We start from the raw sequence: 18904 nt of genomic DNA, 5'->3' as shown, positions 1-18904 counted from the left end.
TGTCATTTTTCTGTAGCACATTTTCTTGGGCTAAAGCAGGGGCGGACAGTTATTTCAGGTGGAGGGCCACTTAGTGAGTTTTGGCAAGCCATTGAGGGCTGCATGACAGGCAGCCGGGGGCAGATAAATATTGATTTTCTGAATTTTTTAGGGGCCCCGCGGGCCGGATAGAATGGCCGGCAGGCCGCATCTGGCCTGTGGACTGCATTTTGTCCACCCCTGGGCTAAAGGATCTGCATGCATCACTGCACCTCTCTCTGCCTCAGTTGCCCCCGTAGTAAAGCAAAGGAAATAATACAGCCTACCAAAGGTCGCTGGCAAACCCTCAATTTGAGGGTGATCTCTATTACAGTCCACAGGTGGGTCATAAGGGGACTTAAGAGTCCAATCCTTGAGCCACAGAGCCATCCACAGATGTTGCAGGTCTTTCCACAGGGCAGAGAGTAGGCCGAAGGCTAGGATTTCTCTTCTTTTTCTCCCTCCACTCTCTCTTTTCTGCTTTGAGGGCAAGATGCTTTACAATCTCTACCAAAGGATATGAGATTCAATTAGTTCCCTCCTCTTGTGATTTTTCCTCAGTATTTGTGGTGTTCTGTAAGGCACCAGCTTCTGAAGGCCCAGGGTTATATCAGCATCTCCAATTTAATTTAAAAAGTACATTTTTAAATCTTATGGATGGGGTAGGAGGGGGAAGAAAGCTGAACATCGTGGTTCAGGGATAAAGGTTGGAGCCATGTTGATCTAAAGGCAAAAGCAGTCAGTGTGGGATAGCCGGGCTCTTTTTATGAGACCAACTAAATGACTGCAAAAAACATTTGCTTTATTTGCAAGCTTTCAGGTTCCTGTGCCCTTCCTCAGGCAAAAGAGGATGCAAAGATTGTAACGTTGCTCCCAGGTAGAAATAAAACTTCATCTTGCACAGGAGCGGTGGAGGGTGGTCCAGGCAACCCCCCTTGTAGCGCTCCTGATCGTTTCCAGAAAAACCCAGCATTGAGCGAAACCAACCCAAGATGGCGACCGCGAGCGTTTACAACGACCCGAGTTGGCGACTCCCTTGGGTTATAACGAAACCCAAGCGCCAAGCGGAACCGGGCGTCCATTTAGAACATAGCCAAACAGCCATATACGTTTTCCCAGATGGAAAAGTTAATTTCAGGCCAAAAGTTAGAGCAGCCCCCTCCAAAAAATCAAAACTTGCTTCAGATTGATTGGGCTGTTTTAGTTGCCCCGTTTGCTTGGGTCAGTGAGGCCTGTGCCCTGTTTCTGGATGCAGTAACGTTGGCCTTCGTGGCAGCCGTGTGGCAGGCGCGCGGGAGTGCAGGTACAGGAGAATGGTGCAGGCCTGGGTGGGGGGGAAGGCCCGGCTGGGCGGGTTCCACGGCGCCGTCCGTCACTCGAAGCGCGCGCCGTGATTGGAGCGCCGCGGCGTCACGTGGGGCGCGGCCGAAGCTATATAAGGGCGGGCGGGGCAGGCGACGGCCGCCATTTTGTCCAGGGAGGACGAGGGGAGCGTGGACCCGCGCGGGATCGAGGCGGCGGCGAAGAAGTAGCAGCGCGCGCGCGATCCCCTCTCGCGCTCTCCCCCAGAATCGGTGAGGCCCTCCTCGGGGCTCCCCCAGGCGGAGCGGACGTAGGCGCCGGGCCCGGCGGCAGACAAAGGCCTGCCGCCATTTTGTGCGGGCGGCGGGACCCGACCGCGCGGGGGGAGAAAGAGTGCGGGGGGCGGGTGTTTTGCGCCGGCGCTCCCCGGCTAGAGGGCGTCTCGGCCTGCGGGCCTGGTGGGCGCTGCTATCGCTGGGGATGGCGCCGTCCTGCCCCTCCCCCCTCGACGCGCGGGAACAATGGAGGCTTCCGCGCATGCGCACGAGTGGAGGCATGCGCCCCCTATTGGCGCCTCTCTCGTACTCCAGTTTGGCCGTGTGCGCATGCGCAGCGCTGGCTGGGGTGGGCAGCTGAGCTTCCCTCCTCTGCTAAGCCCTTTCCCTTATTCCTGTGTGAATTCCTGGGAGAAGGTGGGATGTCTGGCTTTCTTGCTCGCTGCGCTTCCCAGTGAAGCTAGTGGAGCGTTTCCAAATGGGACCTAGTCAGTGCGTAAATGTCTGCTACTTTGTTCCCCTCCCCTCATGCACTGGAGATCCCTCGCTTCAGAGGATGCTCAATCGAGTCTGCTCCACACGGCAGCAGAGGCAAACTGTGGCGTGTGCAAAATGGACATCAGTGCACAGAAAGCAGCAGCAATGTACTTCTGAACTAAAACACACCGGAGGTGCCTCACTTCATAAGTGCTGCTGCTGTTTTCTCAGCACTGATGTGTGTTTTTTCTGCTTGTACACCTGCAAGTGTTGCGGCGCTGAGTGCTTTTCACAGCTCCGACCACTGTGGTACTTGCATGTGTAAGAATGCCACATGTTTTCAAGGCTGCAAGTGGGATGAAGTAGGGGCCCACTTAACAGGCATGTAGGTGAAGCAGGGTCTGCTCGCAGTTTGCGTAAGATCACATAGTGTTCTCCTTGCCCACAAGCATGTAACGGTTGCACTTTTATAGCTGCAAAGAGAAAGAAACAATACCTGACCTGAAATGTTTTTATTGTAGTGATGCATCGTGACTCGTGTCCGCTGGACTGCAAGGTTTATGTTGGTAACCTTGGCAACAATGGCAACAAAACTGAATTGGAGCGAGCTTTCGGCTACTATGGGCCACTGCGGAGTGTGTGGGTGGCAAGAAACCCTCCTGGCTTTGCTTTCGTGGAATTTGAAGATCCACGAGATGCAGCTGATGCAGTAAGAGAGCTAGATGGAAGGTAAAATATCTGAACTTAAAACTAAAAATCTCAGTTTGTGTTCAACATCCTGTATTGGTAAAAGCAACCAGACAATTAGGGATGCAGAAATCTTGTGATTAAACAGCTTATAACATAGGAGCTTAACTTTTATGGTGCATGTTTTAATTGATCTTGTTCTATAGGTAGCTTCTCGCAGTTTGCACATCTGGCATGAAACTGATACCTAATTGCTAATTTGAGTGAAGGGAACTTTCAGTTTAGGGAAAATAAGCTTTGGATGCTTTAAAACACTAAGCTGTGTTTCTGTCATCCTTGCAACAGGGATCTAATCTTAAAATAGCTTCAAAAACAGATCACTACATAGTGTGCGTTACAGAGCTAGCTAGTATGCAGCTGAATCCTGAAGTATTAAAAAGTCTGTAAAACAGTGTTTTATTTCTCTTAACAGTTAACAATGCAGTTTCGGAAATATTCCTAAATGGTAGTATCTTGATTTCAGCTAGCTCAAATTTGATGTGCATAGATTATAAAGGCTTTCAAATGAAGGTAAGGGGAGATGGCACCTTTAAAGACTGATTTGTTCAGGGGCATAATCTTGTAGGCTGTTGCCTATAGAAGCACAGATCCCTCAGAACAAGTTAGTCTATAAGGTGCCACTCTACCTTCTAACTTCAGACTGCTATAGTTATCTGACTTTCAGATATTCATCATGTAAATAAGAGATTCAGATGGGTTTTTAATCTTACTAGGTTTTTTGTGTGTAGACAAACTTGTTCCTATAAGCTTTTATAAGTGCTGATGTTTATTTCAGAACCCTGTGTGGGTGCCGCGTCAGGGTGGAGCTGTCCAACGGTGAAAAACGGAGTCGGAACCGTGGTCCGCCTCCATCATGGGGTAGGCGTCCTCGAGATGATTATCGCAGAAGAAGTCCTCCTCCTCGCCGCAGGTATGCTGGGTCAGAGTACATACATAGTTGTTGGCATTGTTACCACTTAGCATCATAGAAGCAGGCTTTTTTTAAAGCATGTTGATGGGAAACATGCATCTGCTCTTAATTTGGAGATTCCAAACACTCTAAAAAGAGGTGAATACAAGTTGTGTTGAATGTTGGCTTTTGTCCTTAGGTCACTGTGTGCAGGTTGATAGTCAGCGCCCTCTCTCCTGGATTTTATCCTCTTTCGTCCTAAGATCTATTCATCTTCTAGTCGCACTTTCCCTTTCTTGCCCTTACTTCAACTTAGGATATGTCCTTTCCTTTACTCCATAATGGCAAACATTACATACAGCAACCTAGGCTTTTCCAAGCTAACGTATTCTCCACTTTGTTTTGCACAATATTAAATACTTGCCAAGTAGGCAACTTTATTCATAAAGAAAGCCTACTTTAAATGTACAACAATCATTTTAAATATAACTTAAAATTTCTGACTGAAGCATTTAGAACATAAATGTGGCAAATCTGTCACTTGTTTTGTGAACCCAGTTCTAAAATAGGGCACACTCTTGGATCCAGGCTAACTTGTCTGGATGTTAATAACTGTGCACTTCCATCAAATCTACAGCATGGTTTTTACAGGACTGAATTACCTATTGCAGGTGAGTGAAGTCCTCACAAGGCAAGGTTTCAAGCTTATCCCTCTCGCTGTTTTTTTTTTTTTTTAAAATAACACGATAGGAGTATTTGTTAGCTAATAGATGGTTGTACTGATGGCTTGTTTTTCATTTTTTTATGCTTTTTGGTCCATCTATTAATAAAAATGAACCCGTTACAGAGTCACCATCATGTCTCTTCTCACCACCCTCTGAGTCTGCATTAGCCAGTCAACTAGCCCTTTCAGCGTCATGTGACCAGCGCGCCCCATTCAGCTTGGCTGGTGTCGTTTCACATGACCCAGGCATGGCCAGTCGTCAGGTTGCACCGCCCTTTGGTTCCCGAGCATGCTGTTTTCTCTCAGCCTTCTCTCCAACCTTAACCAAATCGGCAGCAGCCACCTCGACCGCCCACACATTCCCGGCCAATCAGCTCAGCTGTTTATTTACCAAATGTCTTCACAACAACTACAGCAGCAGCCTTCGGCTAACAAAAAAGCAGGAAAAATCCACAACACCCCCTTCGCCAACCAACTAAATACAACGCAACATCTGGCAAAACCTTTTCAGCAAATTCTTCTTGGCAGTCAGTCCGGCAGCCTCACCTCACCATTTCTAGCTTGTTGAAACCAAAAACTAGTAAGTTTTTCCTGCTTATACAGTTTACTGCTGGTTAAAATAAGGAGTAAGCGGCTTATAAGTAATTACTTTTCTCAATCAAAGGCTGGCTGTGCATAATTGAGTGGTAACGTACATATGTTGCTTGAAAAACTTTTAAGGGTGATAAGGAAACTTTACATATTGAAATAGAGCAAAAAGTAAAGAGGCAGTGTATATGCATGTGATGTGCGAAACTAAATTAATAAAGCTCTAACAAACTTAGCTTTTTCCTGCAGAAAATCCTATCACCTTTAAATGGTTTTACTAACAGTTTTCAAAACTTAAAACAATTACTTTTTTGGGATGAACTGGGCCGAGCTAAGGTTATTTTTTTTAAAGTCTAAACACACTGGCATTTTAAAAATGACAATCACAAATATGCAGTTCTAATGTAGCACTTTAATGGCATTATCAATATTTACACAGAGCGCATTTTCACTTTTTCCACTTGGTATCTCTTATGTCTTGTCATGGATCCTTTTGGCTTGCATGGGTTCCAAAACATTGGTTTATGTTACTTTTGGAACCACTTGTGGGACTTTGGTGTGGTGTTCTGGGCAGAGATTTAGTTGATATGGAAACGTTACATTGGACAAGTCTGCTATGAAGCATTAGTTTAAAGTGAATTTCTGGTTGGAAACGTGCTGTTCACACTGAGCTTTGTTTTATTGCCTTAATCTTTCCATGCGTTTTACTGGATGATGGATGCCTATTTTTCTTGGCACGTTCCCTGGGCCCAGCAGTGAGTTTGACAAGTTGGGAAATGCCTCGCCCCGTTAATGCTAAAAAAATAGGAAAAAAGCCTCACTTTTCCCTTTCTGATTTTTAGATCACCGCGAAGGAGAAGCTTTTCTCGTAGCCGCAGCAGGTAAGCAAGTATCGATTAAATAAGACATTATTTGAGAGGCCTTAGGAGGTATCTTTTTTTTTTTTTTTTTTTTGGTAAATTCCTGTTTTATTTGCCTAAAAATGGCATATTTGGACTAGTTCTGCTAATACAAGGTAACAAGTTCTAGGCAGGTATGAAATATTTCAAATATTTATATTATGCCATAGGCTTGCTTCAGCTTAATTACATTTTTAACAACATTGCCTACATGGCAAATAATGCATTAGTGTTCGCTTTTTTCCAGTCTTAACTAGCTGCTCCTTTGTGGGAGTGGAGGTACCAATTAGAATTGACATACTGGAAAAAAACCCAAAACTTAGGCACTTCAGTAGAAATCTACAATGTGCCTTGCAAATTCTTTGATTATCGTGGTTTCTTGGCTTATGTGCTGCTTTTCCTGGATAGTGAGATACAGGATAGTTATATTTGAAGAAGTTACTGATGCTTCATATTGAACCTGCCTGTAGTGCAAAGGTTAAAAGGCTGGGGATTTCTAGGTACCTCAGTAACAATCAAGCAGTGTCTTGTATTATGGTAACATAATCCATGTAATTTTGTATTGATGCTAGATAGTCATATCCTTGTTACAGGTCCCTCTCCAGAGACAGAAGAAGAGAGAGATCGCTGTCCCGGGAAAGAAATCACAAGCCTTCTCGTTCCTTTTCCAGGTCTCGTAGGTAAGTATTTAACATGTCTCCAAAAGAAGTATGAATGCAAGACTTGTATAATTCAATTCCATTAATTTTCCTAATTGTTTTGAGGCGTATTCATGCTGTGTCACTTACAGGTTAAAAGCCATATGTCTAGTTTTTCAGGCAAATCATTCATTACAAACTTGTTAAAGAGATTAAAATTGAGATCTGTAAAAAATAGTTAAAGTGCATAACTCTTAATTGCTTAATTTAAGAATTAAATTCAGAAATGTATAGGTGAAATAATACATTGTTGCACCTCTAACATTATTTATCTTATTTAGTCGCTCTAGGTCAAATGAGAGGAAATAGGACTTTCGGGAGAAGCTGTGTACAGGAAGTCAGATCTGAGGACAGGAAGAGGAAGAGTATGTACAGAACACTGTTTTGTTTGAGACTTCACAAAGCTCAGAGCATTTTAAAAACATTTTAGCTGTTAAACTTGCTTTGTTTCTTGTATCTTGTAACAGGTGACAGATGTAAAGATGTGAATCTGTATATGGTTCTGAAGAGATCATATGATTTGTAATACTACTAAACTTAGTGCTTTACAATGTACCCTTATGCATAATTTCTAGTTGCTTAGAATGGTACTTGGTTTGTACCGCATAGATGGAAGAATGTTTCTGGTCTCTAGTGCATTTTGGAATCTCTTTGCTGGGAATCTAAGTTTTGAAACTTGCAGTGAAAACATTTTAATATTCATTGCAGCATTTTTTTTCTAACCAAACTGAATTCAGTCTATGCAGAACAAGAAGTGTCTGCTTTCCAGCCTGGTGGGGGAAGAGATGGAGATGCAAACCAATAAAAGATTAAGGGAATGAGTGAATTCCAGTTGGTGTTATCCAAAGCTCCTTAAGTTGTAACTTTGTATTAGCTGGAACAGCTATTTGCCACTATGTGAAATGTAGTTTTTTAATCCCATGGGTCAGTAAATTCTGTATTTCCTGCGATTAGAGCACTGCTTTTAATAGACGATTGTCTAACCATCCAGTCCAGAGTGTTGAAGCAGACCAAATTATACAATAAAACTGACAACTGGAGTGGATGGTTTCAGTGTGTAATGGTACATTGTAAGTGTGAGAAATAACATTTCTTTACTGTACAAGAATTTTCATGTCACTTGTAAAATGTTTTTTGTGAGATTCTTGGGATTAAAGTTTTGGTTACAAATCGTTGTAAGTATTTAACTTTGAATACCTACCATACATTTCCATGCAGAACACACTCAAATCTGGATGGTTTGGCATAATTCACCTCAAATAGAACACTGTTCCAAAGTATTACAGTCCAAATTGAAGCCATTCGTGTCATCTTAATACCTCTTCAACAGTAAATTTAACCATATGGAATATGTTTAGTTGCAAGATGCAGGTTATTAGTGTGGTTAAGTTGAAACCACCTGCTGCTTGGAAATAGTTGATTGTGCTCCATAACATTTCACACTTCGAGTGATGAGGTCACTAAATCTATAGCTGGTTTACAATACTACTCTTCCTGACACAAACTAGCCTTCTGACTAGACAGTCTAGCAGATTCAGCTTTGAATTCTATGCCTGCTGTTGGGCTTCAGTAATGGTTGTCTAAAAAAACAAACCAAAAACAAGCAAAGAGAGCTTATTGTTTCCTGTATCCTAGGATTTCATTGGTAATAAGCTTAAAACAAACTGTTCACTTTAAACTTGGCTTTCCATTTTGTCAATGAGGTTTTAAAATTGCTTCTATCTGTAAACTGAAGTCTTGCATGGAGATTGCACCCCAGCATTGAAAACAAATTTCTGGCATGGCTCAAATGTAAGTAGTTCCAGACTTCATAATGGATCCTTTTCTTCCTGTATCCAGGAAAATAGGCAAAATCACATTTTCTGATCTTGTATATCTAGATTAAATCAATCATACTAAACAGCTTTGTGGTTTAATTTCCTTCACTGTCATACTTAGTATGGGGGTGGTCAGGGACTATTGTATGAGGCTTGGACTAAATAATTGTGAAGGAATAGTTATCAGTGCTACTCCAGGGCTGTTCTGTTTCACAAAGAATATACAGGCAAGTAGTATTAACTAAATAGTTATTCACAATACACGACATTGCACTATATGGTTAAATGTAAACCAATGATGCATTTCCCCTCAGATGTAATGGGGCTTGCTTATGACTTTATAAACACCTGGTAAAGTTAGTCCTTGTACAGCTTAATAGGATCTGGGATCCTCAGTTCATCAGCTTGATTGGGTCAGGCTGCTTTCAAGAGTGGTAGCACACAGTAGTTCTGTATTTTAGGGCTGACGCTTAGGTCAGGTCCCAGAAGTCTCATCTAGGTGTATACTCAAGCTAGAAAACATACAAAAAACTAGAACTTTTGGTTCCGAAATGATACCTTAAAGGCCAACTGGAAAATGGCAAGAAAATTGTCAGTGCTTTTGGCAGATGTGCACATACATCTCCTAGCCAGCAGAGGTCACCATGTATCATTTCAGGGATAGCAAGAAGGGGATGGGTTATGGATATGAAACTCAGCTCTTGGTACAGATTTCATTTTCTCCTTTTAAATTTAATGTTGCATTTTTGGATCCATCTAAACTGGAAAAGCAGCCATCAGCCTCTTTGCATGGGACCTGGACAGTAATAGTTCCTAATCATCCTGCTCCCTCTTCCTTGTGCTCTTGTGGATTGACAGGCATGGAATAGCCAAGCTTTCCCACAGCTCCCTGGGAGATTAGCCTTCCTGGTTACAGGTTGATTCCTCTTTTGGCTAAGCTTGTGGGGTGCGGAGGGGAACTAGCAATCTTCCAGTAGTATAAACAAATGTTCAACTTAAGGGGTGGGGGAACAATTCTCTGATATGCCAGAGGTAGTGTACTACAGGAAGTATGATAAGTTTTCTACATCACTAAGAGTGCAAAAGTTAGGGATTTTCTCATGTCCAGACTTCCAGTTTTAATTTTGTTTCTTTTTTTCATTACTCATGATGATCAGAAGCAAATCTGATGTTATTTAGCTAGGATCTGCCATTGCATCAGTCCACTGGCTCTAGCTAATAAATTCTCCAGTGGAAAGCTGAAAAACATATACTTAAGGAAAAGCTGAATATGTCTAAGATAACAGTTCTTGGGTCTCTTACTCCTTATGTAACTGCATGTCTTCAATGTAAGCTTTTCAGCTCATTTTTACAATACTATAACAGACTGAACCAAGAGTGAGAATTTAAACCAGTTGTGGATTCTGAGCTTGGTGTACCTCCTATTAAATAAGAAAAGCTCCACACACTCCCTTTGGAATTAGCTGTATGTGGAAATCTTTTCCTTGGTCTTATAGTGGAGTAGGTTGTTCATTGGCTATACTAAATGTAAAGCAGAAAAATAAACTGTGGTTTAAAATTAATGAATGCAAGTGTTGACAAGTTGCGTGCTTCTAGTATCTTCTGCATACTCAGTTAAGAGATCACATTGCTTCTGCAGTGATAGAGACTTTCTGGGAAGCAATTTCCCTGGTGGCTGTTCATCCTTTCCCCTGTTATTTTGGAAGTTTCTGTGGATTAAAAAAAGGAAAGCAGCCCCCAACTGCCTTTCAGTTTTTTTCCACTTATCAAATGATTAGTGAACTTGGGCAATACATAGCACAGTATCCTCAATATTTTCCTGGTCTCGTCTTTATTCTGCCCTTTGGAGGCAAGTTTTGGGTCAGTCAACTTGCCATTTGGTTAATAGGAAGTTTTTAAAGAAGAGATGCTGGGTTTGTACAGGCTCTGTCTAGACTTGCAGGAATGAAACTGCTTTATACACCCCCCCTGTAAACAACACTCCTCAAGCCAATTTAACTAAGCTTGCACTTCATATGTCAAACATTGATTTTCAAATGTTATGCTGAAATGTCTCAAACTTCTGATGGGGAATGTTCTTAAGGCCCAATCCGCTGAGGGCAGCTGCGTGTAAAATTAGCGTTCATTCAAGGATCACTGTCAAGGTCTCAAATTGTTCTAAAAAGCCTGGTGATATGCCAACAGTGGCTTTGTGGATGTTACATCAGTGATCCAGGAATGGAAAAGTTGGATAATGATCTGGTAGCTAAGCATAGATGTAGGGCTACAAACTCCAGCTTTGGAATCAACTGGCAAGTATTAATGCAGAGCTGTGAGAAAAGGAATAAAATTCCCATTCTACAGCTGCAGCTGACATATGGATCTAAAGCAAAGCTTGCATTTAGAGCTGGTTACATGTAACCAGGGCAAGACCCTGGCTTGGATTTGGCAGCCAAACCTATTGATTGCCAAGCACAGTGGCAAAAAAAAAATCTAACATAATTCTGTGAACATATAGATCTATGAAAATTCCAGCAATACTAGAGAGGGGAAATGCATTGCAAGCTTCTGATTTCACACGTTATGGAGAATATCCCATCTAATGGGATGCTTTTTCAATTGTGAACTGCATGGAGTTCAATCTAAAAAGCTCTGTTGTATCTCCAGTCCAAATTTTTCTTATGTCAACCTATAGCCCATGTGACTTGTTCTGAGTTTATTAGGTAGGTCAGAGAGTTCTGAAATTGTTCACATTCTTGTACCACACATTTCAGTAACTATCTGAGCACTATTCAGGAAGGAGCATATTCAGTGACGACTAACATCTGTCCCTGTGGTTTGTGCTTTCTCACATCCTCTCCCCAGAGTGAGAATTGTGTGTGTAATGGAGTGTTTTGTTAAGGTAGGTTTATTTTTTTTTAAGTGCACCATTTTGCATTCATGTTAGAGAAGCAAGTTCAAAGAAATGTATCTAGCACTTCAGCAAAAGGTGGAAAAAGTTGTGATGCTCCTTTGTCCCTGTGGGACTTGGTTCCACAGATACTGCATTAAATGGCAGAGTTAGGAGCATGGGGGAATGCTAGAAGATGACGTAAAAGAGCCAGCAAAGCAGTCTGAAATAAGGGTCCAAAGCTAGAATCCGAAACAAAAAGTCTGCAGGCAGGAACAATGTTATAGTCAGACAGCCAACAAGCGGGACGCAGGAAACTAAAAACCAAGTAGTAGGACCCAAGGAACTAGTCATGAGCCCACGGCTGGCCAGAAAGGCCTCTGTCCTCTTAAATTGCCTGTTGACTCTGAAAAAGCTGTTGCTTACAAGCAGGCAACCATACCCCTGGTGGGGGTGCAGCTGGACCAGCTGGGTGTAGTTAGATTATGGACAGCCAGGATCACTCAAGTAATCAGGGCCAGCTGGGGGCAATTTAGCTTGCCTCCTGCCATGCTCCGGACACATTGTATTGTCTGTACCAGTCTTTGAAAGTGCTGTCACTCGTGTTTATTTTAAAATCTATACCCCAGTGTTCAGTTTCCTCTCCTGATAAAAATAGCAGTAGGAAGCACTGATGGTACTCAGTGGCACTTTAGACACATTTCTTACCATCCCCTTTTCCTTCTCTGCTGTCCCATCGCCATGAGATTTAATGCCTGAACACTATATGCCATCAAGACTTGTAATGAAAGCTGCTATAATGTTTGAACGCTCCCTTCCTGTTCACGGTAATTTGATTTAATTCCTTTTTCCAGACCCATGTTGAAACGCACGACCCTCCTTGTAATGATGCAATTGCAGTGTACTGTATCCTAATGAGTCACTGTTGCCCGTATGAGGTTTCTTGTTCAAATCCAGACTCGGTGAAATGCTGCTTAGTTTATAAGGTAACATCCCTAGGAAGCTTTATTGGAAATAAAAAAAATAAAATGGCTGAGTTGAACTGTCAGTCCTTTGTGGAAAATACACATTCAGACAGCTTCCACAGTAGTCCAGCTCCCGCACTAAAGCTATGGGAGATCAGACAATTTAAGAACATAAAAAACAGGTATATATTTGAGACAAAACTGATTCCACCAACTGAGGTTTAGTATTAACAACAGCACAGGGTAGATAAAAAAAATACTGCTATCATAATCCAGGCTTCTCAAAGATTCAGACTAGAAAACCTCAAATTAAGACATGTCCATTCATGCCTCACACTGATACATTATGAGAAGGTGGCTCACCAGCTGTTGTTCTGAGTGCTGTGTTGGATTTGCTATAAAGGATTTCAAAGGTCCATGGTACAATTATACTCAGGGAAAACTTAACCTATAATTAAAATGCAGCTAGCTCAGGTGAAACATCAGTGTTGAATCTAGCACAGAGATACTGAACAAGAAACTGGGGGACCAAAAAAAAAAAAAGATTTTCCTATCAAAACTGCTGGTATTGCATTTACTTAACTTGGAATTTGAGCAGGGCGCCAAGGCCAAGGCATCCAAACCTTTGCAAAAAGTGCCTTGACAGCTTTACTGAATGCAAGCAGTCCGTGTGCTTCATCTGAAAGACCAGTTAAGCAGCAGCATGTGCCCCTATTACCATATAGGGACATTGATTACGAGGTATTAGGTTTATTTGATTGCTGTTCAAACAAATATGCCTGTTTTAGAATCAGTCTGAATCCACATCAGTTCTAGGCAAATAAAGAATTAAGAAAACCTTGGGGGAAAATGTACCTTTGTGCTTTGTACAGCTATTTTATTAAGTAGGTCCTGACAAGGCAGGTGTCCTCACAGGATCCTCAGCCCTTAAATCACTTAGAAATCAATGGCATTATTTCCATTGGTGTTAGCTCTGGATCTGGTCTTAGAGCAATTTTGGCTGCCATCATTCTTTGCATGAGACGATCTTATTCTGACTCCTGCCTGGACATAATCCACTAGTAAGTGTCAAATTTACACCAGCATAGAAGTCAGAAGAGTTCATCTTCTCGCATCCTTGTCATAAACAAAATATTTTTCCATTATCACGCATAAGTGATGGCTCTTTCTATTGCTGCAGCGAGGTCCTCCTTCGTACACCAAGGTGTCTCACCAAGCAGTCAGCAAACCAGCAAGTGCTCCATAGTCCGCAGTTCAGAGCACTCGCATATATTCGTGTCCCGTTTGTCCCATCACGTTTGTTTTTGACCTTCCAGGTTGCCTTCGCAGGCGATGCAGTCAGCAGAGTGATTCCTAGTAGTACACAGAAGAAAATCTCATTAAAATTAGCTCCCAGAAATTCAGTTTTTATTCAGACCCATGCAACCCAAGTGAAGACTGTAAATGAGAAACAGAATGTGGCCTGGAGAGATTGCAAGCCCTTGTGCTGACTGCCAAAATGATCAGCTAGGCGCATAATCAACAGGAAAGAGTGTTTTTCTTTTATAAATATTACGTTTAGTTGTCCTATTCAGAGAAGAGATGTTCATTGCACATGAAATGCCTACGGCGCTTGGAGATAGGTCAGCAGCCGCCCTGGTATCAGGGTGTGGCAGCAGTAGCAGGGCGGGATGGCGTGTCACCATGGATGTCACTTTCCAACTGGGTGGAAGATTACTGTAACCAGCTGTAATTAAAATATTACAGCTGGTAACATTGTTTTCACATGCACTCTGCTCTTTAAACAGTCTGCAGTTCCCTTAATAAAACAGTGGCATTCAAAGCCTGATAACATTTATACCACCTAAATACTTCCAAGGCTACCAGGGCTTGTAATGTTTGGATCTAATGTTTATTCACAACTTCTGTAAGCACCAGGAGTTAATAAAAATAGGATCTTATGTATGCAGTGCCAGAGCCTGCTGCCTTTGAGATCAATGGCAGAATTCCCATGGATTTTGCTTGCGGGATGAGATGAGAGTTAGCATGCTTGTGATAGACTGCGGGCTGCACAGCTGTAACTGATGGCCTAATTTATCTCTTTATGTAAAACTAGGCTTCCTATTCTCGTATTCAGTTTCCTGTATGTATACTGATAAAGGAAAAATGTTATAAACAAGCAGATGGGTGCCTTGCATCACAGGGAGAGATGTGAATTAATGGCATACACCTGGCACTGGCTCACCAGAACTCCTGTGTTCTCCTCTGGGCTGTCATTGCGAGTGCCTCACCCAGAAAGTAGATGCTTTCAAATCTTAGCCTGACCCTGTAGGCTGCATTTTCTAGATGTATTAAATAGAGGAAGTGACTTTCCTGCCTGGAAAAGGTCTAGTAAAGAAATCATTGAATGACCTGATCAGCATCTATACTATGCTTTGACAACACCCTGCCTAAAGTCCAAATACATAATTATAGGAAAGAGTCTGGGAATAGATGTGGAAGAATGAAACCAAAAGAAAAAAAAATGTTTGCACTGACTCCTGACTAGCTACTGGAAACTGGCGTAGCAACTTTGAAGGAAATGAGCCCATGTCAGTTTGTACCAGCTGAGGCTCTGGCACAGTTTTACATTTGTGCTCAGAGATACTAATATAAAGGAAGTCATTAGTTCATTACAGGTGAAAGCCACTCCACCCTCTTAAAGCCCAGCTCTTCCAGCCGTTTTTGGGTGGCATGCAAAAGGGAGGAAGAAATTAGTCTTCCAGTCATGGGCCTAGGTGGTAACCACTGTTCACCCCACTCCAGCAGATGCCATTTCAAGCCATGGGCATCCCCTCTGTGCCAGTTATACCAATGCTAATGAGTACTAAGATCTGCGTCCCTTCCCAGCCCACTGCTATCCTCCTCTAGCGTGGCCTGGAGTGCTGATTCTGTGAGGCACTTTGAGGGGGCCATAGGCTCAACTGTGTATTATTCCTCTGTACAAACCTGATACAGAGCTTATGTGGGTCAAACAGCCCTTGCACTCAGGTTAATTGTATCTTGTTCAGCCTATGAAATTGTCCTGCATTCTGCTGCCTCCATGCAATGAGAAGGATCCTTCTCCCCTATGGTGACGTACAAGAGGTACACAGCTCCTTTGTAAGAACAGGCCCCTTTACAATGGGTAAAGGCAATAGAAGACAAAGTTTAAACCCAGTGCTGGGCTCTGTATTTCTCCAAGCATTGGACACATCTTAGTTTTATGGCCAGGTTTGCATGTAGGCATCGAGCTTGTTTTGTAAACAGTAGTGGAGTGACTTGTATTCCACCTACTCATACCTTTATCTAACCAGGCAGGGCCCAGATGCATCATTTCATCAGTGGTTAATTTTACATTACAAATAATGATCAGGTGTGAGTCAGCAGCTCACCCAGGGATAGCCTGTGCCTGTATAAAATACGAAGGGCTGGATCCTCTTGCTCTCTGTACTGTAGATCTCAAGTAGCACCACTGGGCTAGACTACAGAGTTAGGAGCGGGCCAGGTAGAAACTGCAGCAACCCAGAAGCAGCTGCAAAAGGCACAAGTTCCTTCTTGCTCCATGATGATGCTGACTCGTCCTACTTCTTCAGTAAGTTAAGTAAATTGCAAGTTCCCTTACACCAATTCAACTCCACTAAGCTGCTCCATGGGGGAAATAATTGGGTACACTTAGTTCCGCCTTGGCAAAATCTGGATAAACCATGGCTGGCTGCCTCCCCCTGTCCTCAATTCCCTATCTGGGCATGCGCTCCAATTCACAGCCTCCCTAGTGAAAGCAAAGGGACCATATGTGAAAGCGAAGGGATTGTTCAAGTAAGGTCCTACTTAAAGTAGTACTGGACTATCCTCTGAGGCTGCACGAGGTCAAGGACCAAGACTTAAATTGCAGCATGGAAATTTAAGTTGGATATTGGGAAGAACTCTCTCACTCAGAGGGTGGTTAAGCATCGTAATAGGCTACCCAGGGAAGTTGTGGACTCTCTCTATCCCTGGATATTTTTAAGAGTAGGTTGTACAAATGCTTGACTGGGTTGATTAGTCAGAGATGATCCTGCCTTGACTAGATGACCTCTTGAGGTCCATTCCAGCTCTACTATTCTGATCCTATGTGGGTAGTAATGGGGGCAGAGTGGCCCCAAAAGTATCGAGCCTATGTATTTCCTTATGTAGGCGAGGTACAGCAGGTGGGGTTTACTTCTTTAATGTGTGACGGATGATGGGACTGGATTTCTTCTCTCTGAAGCCAAAAGAGGAAGTGTACCCTTGTCACTAGGTTGTCAGTTCAAATGTGGTGTGGGCGATTAGAGACTGGATTTACAAAAGGGCCTAAGCAGGTTTGGCAGCCAGCTCCATTGACTCTCACTTAGAGATGTCAAACCAGCTCAGGCACTTTGGAAAACCCTGCTAAGTACTAACTAATGAACTAAATAGCTGGAAATCTAGCCCCTCTAGGAAACGTTTGTTGTCTTTCAGTGGATGCACCGCTTTGACTTGCAAACAGCAGAACTCTTCCTATGACTGGGAGCCAGACCCTTCTTCACTTACGCTTGAGTTCATTAGGAGTCAGTCCATTTAAAACAATGAGCAAACCCTGGGATGAGGCACCAGCTTCACAACAGTGCTTTAAGACCTAGTTTCCTGAGTGCCTGCCTCTTGAGCCCAGTGAGAGCCCGGGGTGCAGAGCACCTGCCCTGCCTGGATCCGATAAGCACAGGTAATGACCTGGAGGCCAAAGGATCGACAAACCTGCGACTGCGCCGAGCCACACCCTCGGCAGATGCAGTGCCTTTTGCATAGTCACAAGTTCCTCTCTGACTAGAGCGACAGGGATCAGGAAATAAAATATTGGCTCTCACTTCCACCTGCCTTGTTTCACCATGCTGCAATAATGAGGCTCTTTTCTGCCAGCCCCAAAAAAGCCCCACAAGCTGCTCATGGAAAGTTCCCGAAGCAATTATGTTAATGACTATAAACTAGCCCACCAACAACAACCGCAGATGAAAATGAGCGCAGGGGAGTGAATGAAACAAACAATTCATGCTCTGGGCTCCCGGGATCCAGCAATATTTCCAGTAACCCAAAGGCCGTGTTTTAAAGAATGCTTCATCCAACCATTTGTGCTTGGCAGGATTCTCTTTACACTCTGCTGGGCCCAGAGTCTCATCAACCGTGCCCTTCATAAATGGAGCAAACAATGCCTGAATATGGCAGGGAAAGAGTCAATTAACACGATCCAAGTTCTTTTAGGGGCAGAGTTAATCAAGCATTCAGCGTTTTGTCATTCTTGTCTTTCTTTCCTGGGAAAATCCTATTAGTATAAAATCACTTAATAGGGCACTTCAAAGAGTTGATGGGAAAACAGCCTGTGCTCAGATATAAGCGCCATTCAGCTGAACACTGGATTCATTTAGACTTTTGCTGGAGCATGAGAGTTTCATTAAGAGCGTTCACGTTTGCTACTTTTTTTTTTTTTCATGAGCTCATTAGAGATTAAAAAAAAAAAAAATCTTTGGCAATCTTAAGCTTGTTGTACAGAGTTTCTAATGCTCATAATCTTGCTGAATAATCATGGTTTGTCCCTTGCACAGCCCTTTCTACCTGTGCAAAGTGCACGTCAAACACTGTCCCGATCTGACAGGCTCTCACACCCTCTTAGCAAACTCTGGCAAGGAAAGCTTGCTAAAAGCTGTGTCCTTTTCCTCCTTTCCTAGTCTCTGCTGCTACATGAGAGCCCCAGGCTGCCGTTCTTGCTCACATGTGAAACCCCACTGATGGAGGTTTCCTTGCAAGGGGATTGGAGGATGGTTTGAGTTTTACACTCAGTGCTGGCCAGATGGTGCCAGCATATTCATGATGAATTGAAGGTTTAAAAAAAAAATCAGCCCTGCAATGTTCAAACGTAGGATGTGTGCATTGGAGAAATGGCTGTTGCTGCAGCCCAGGTGGGAGCCTATCTATAGGGTGTGATTGTGTCTGCTTTCCCCAGGTGTCGTCATTCATCAGCAGCTAAGGGGCAGATCATTCTGCTTTAGGAGCACTGCCCTAAACTGAGCCACCCTGATCTGCATCAGCTGAGAGTCTGGCCTTCCAACTGCAATTTGGGATGCTCACTTTGCCCAGATGTAAAGCAGTAAGAGATTCACATGCACATTCCAGCTTTCCTCTCATAGGCAGGTTGAACAAAGAGCCTTAAATCCGCCTGAAACTTAAGGTGTTTGAATCCCGCGCTTTAACTTTATAGGCTCTGAACTAGTCCTTCCTCCCTAACCCTCCCGCCGGCGTCACATGCACACTAGTTGACCGTTCAGTGTTACTGGAATTCCCATCCACTCATGATGAATGCTTCTGAGCCTGTCACAAATGACAAATAGCCAAATCCTTGGAAAGGAACAAAACTGAGATTTAGAGGAAATATGTTTGGACTTGTCCTGGAGACGACTGTCTCTCTGGCTAGTATGAGTTGAGCGCAGCCTCGCCGCTGAGGCATAAGTGACTCAGACTTACTGGTGCAACAGATACTACTTGGTATAATTAAGTGTCAGGCATATTTATTTGCATACAGATCTGGAGTGACTCCAATCACGTTATCAGCTGGAGGCCAAATATATGTGCTGAAACTAAGTTCTGAGCTAA

The 18904-nt window shown here is 43.2% G+C and overlaps 1 protein-coding gene and 1 long non-coding RNA gene across 3 annotated transcripts in view; one reads left to right on the top strand and one right to left on the bottom strand.

Moving 5' to 3' along the window:
• The first annotated feature begins 1447 nt into the window (after positions 1–1447).
• SRSF3 (serine and arginine rich splicing factor 3) lies at positions 1448–7796 on the top strand. Its single transcript, XM_090026459.1, has 6 exons — positions 1448–1592; positions 2594–2801; positions 3595–3729; positions 5863–5901; positions 6513–6599; positions 6899–7796. Exons 2-6 carry the CDS (start codon positions 2596–2598, stop codon positions 6924–6926), a joined length of 495 nt encoding a protein of 164 aa, XP_089882585.1. The 5' UTR covers positions 1448–1592; positions 2594–2595; the 3' UTR covers positions 6927–7796.
• The window catches only part of LOC149853869 (uncharacterized), a 64087-nt gene continuing 52541 nt past the window's right edge, over positions 7359–18904 (bottom strand). For both annotated transcript variants that reach the window (XR_016439030.1, XR_016439031.1), the window contains exon 3: positions 7359–13621. This is a non-coding gene — a long non-coding RNA (uncharacterized LOC149853869). The remainder of the gene's footprint in view (positions 13622–18904) is intronic.

This window comes from Crocodylus siamensis, chromosome 13 (genome assembly GCF_052110815.1).
Source record: "Crocodylus siamensis isolate JL-2025a chromosome 13, ASM5211081v1, whole genome shotgun sequence".
Taxonomy (NCBI): domain Eukaryota; kingdom Metazoa; phylum Chordata; order Crocodylia; family Crocodylidae; genus Crocodylus; species Crocodylus siamensis.
The sequence above is the reverse complement of the archived record's forward strand: the minus strand, read 5'-3'. Positions and strand labels throughout refer to the sequence as shown.

What these genes read in the sequence shown, in the direction of transcription:
- SRSF3 (XM_090026459.1), top strand. Translation starts at nt 2,596, where the DNA reads ATGCATCGTGACTCGTGTCCGCTGGACTGCAAGGTTTATGTTGGTAAC. An exon ending in TTTTCTCGTAGCCGCAGCAG is followed by an intron (nt 5,902 to 6,512) that starts GTAAGCAAGTAT and finishes TCCTTGTTACAG; the next exon opens with GTCCCTCTCCAGAGACAGAA. An exon ending in TCCTTTTCCAGGTCTCGTAG is followed by an intron (nt 6,600 to 6,898) that starts GTAAGTATTTAA and finishes TATCTTATTTAG; the next exon opens with TCGCTCTAGGTCAAATGAGA.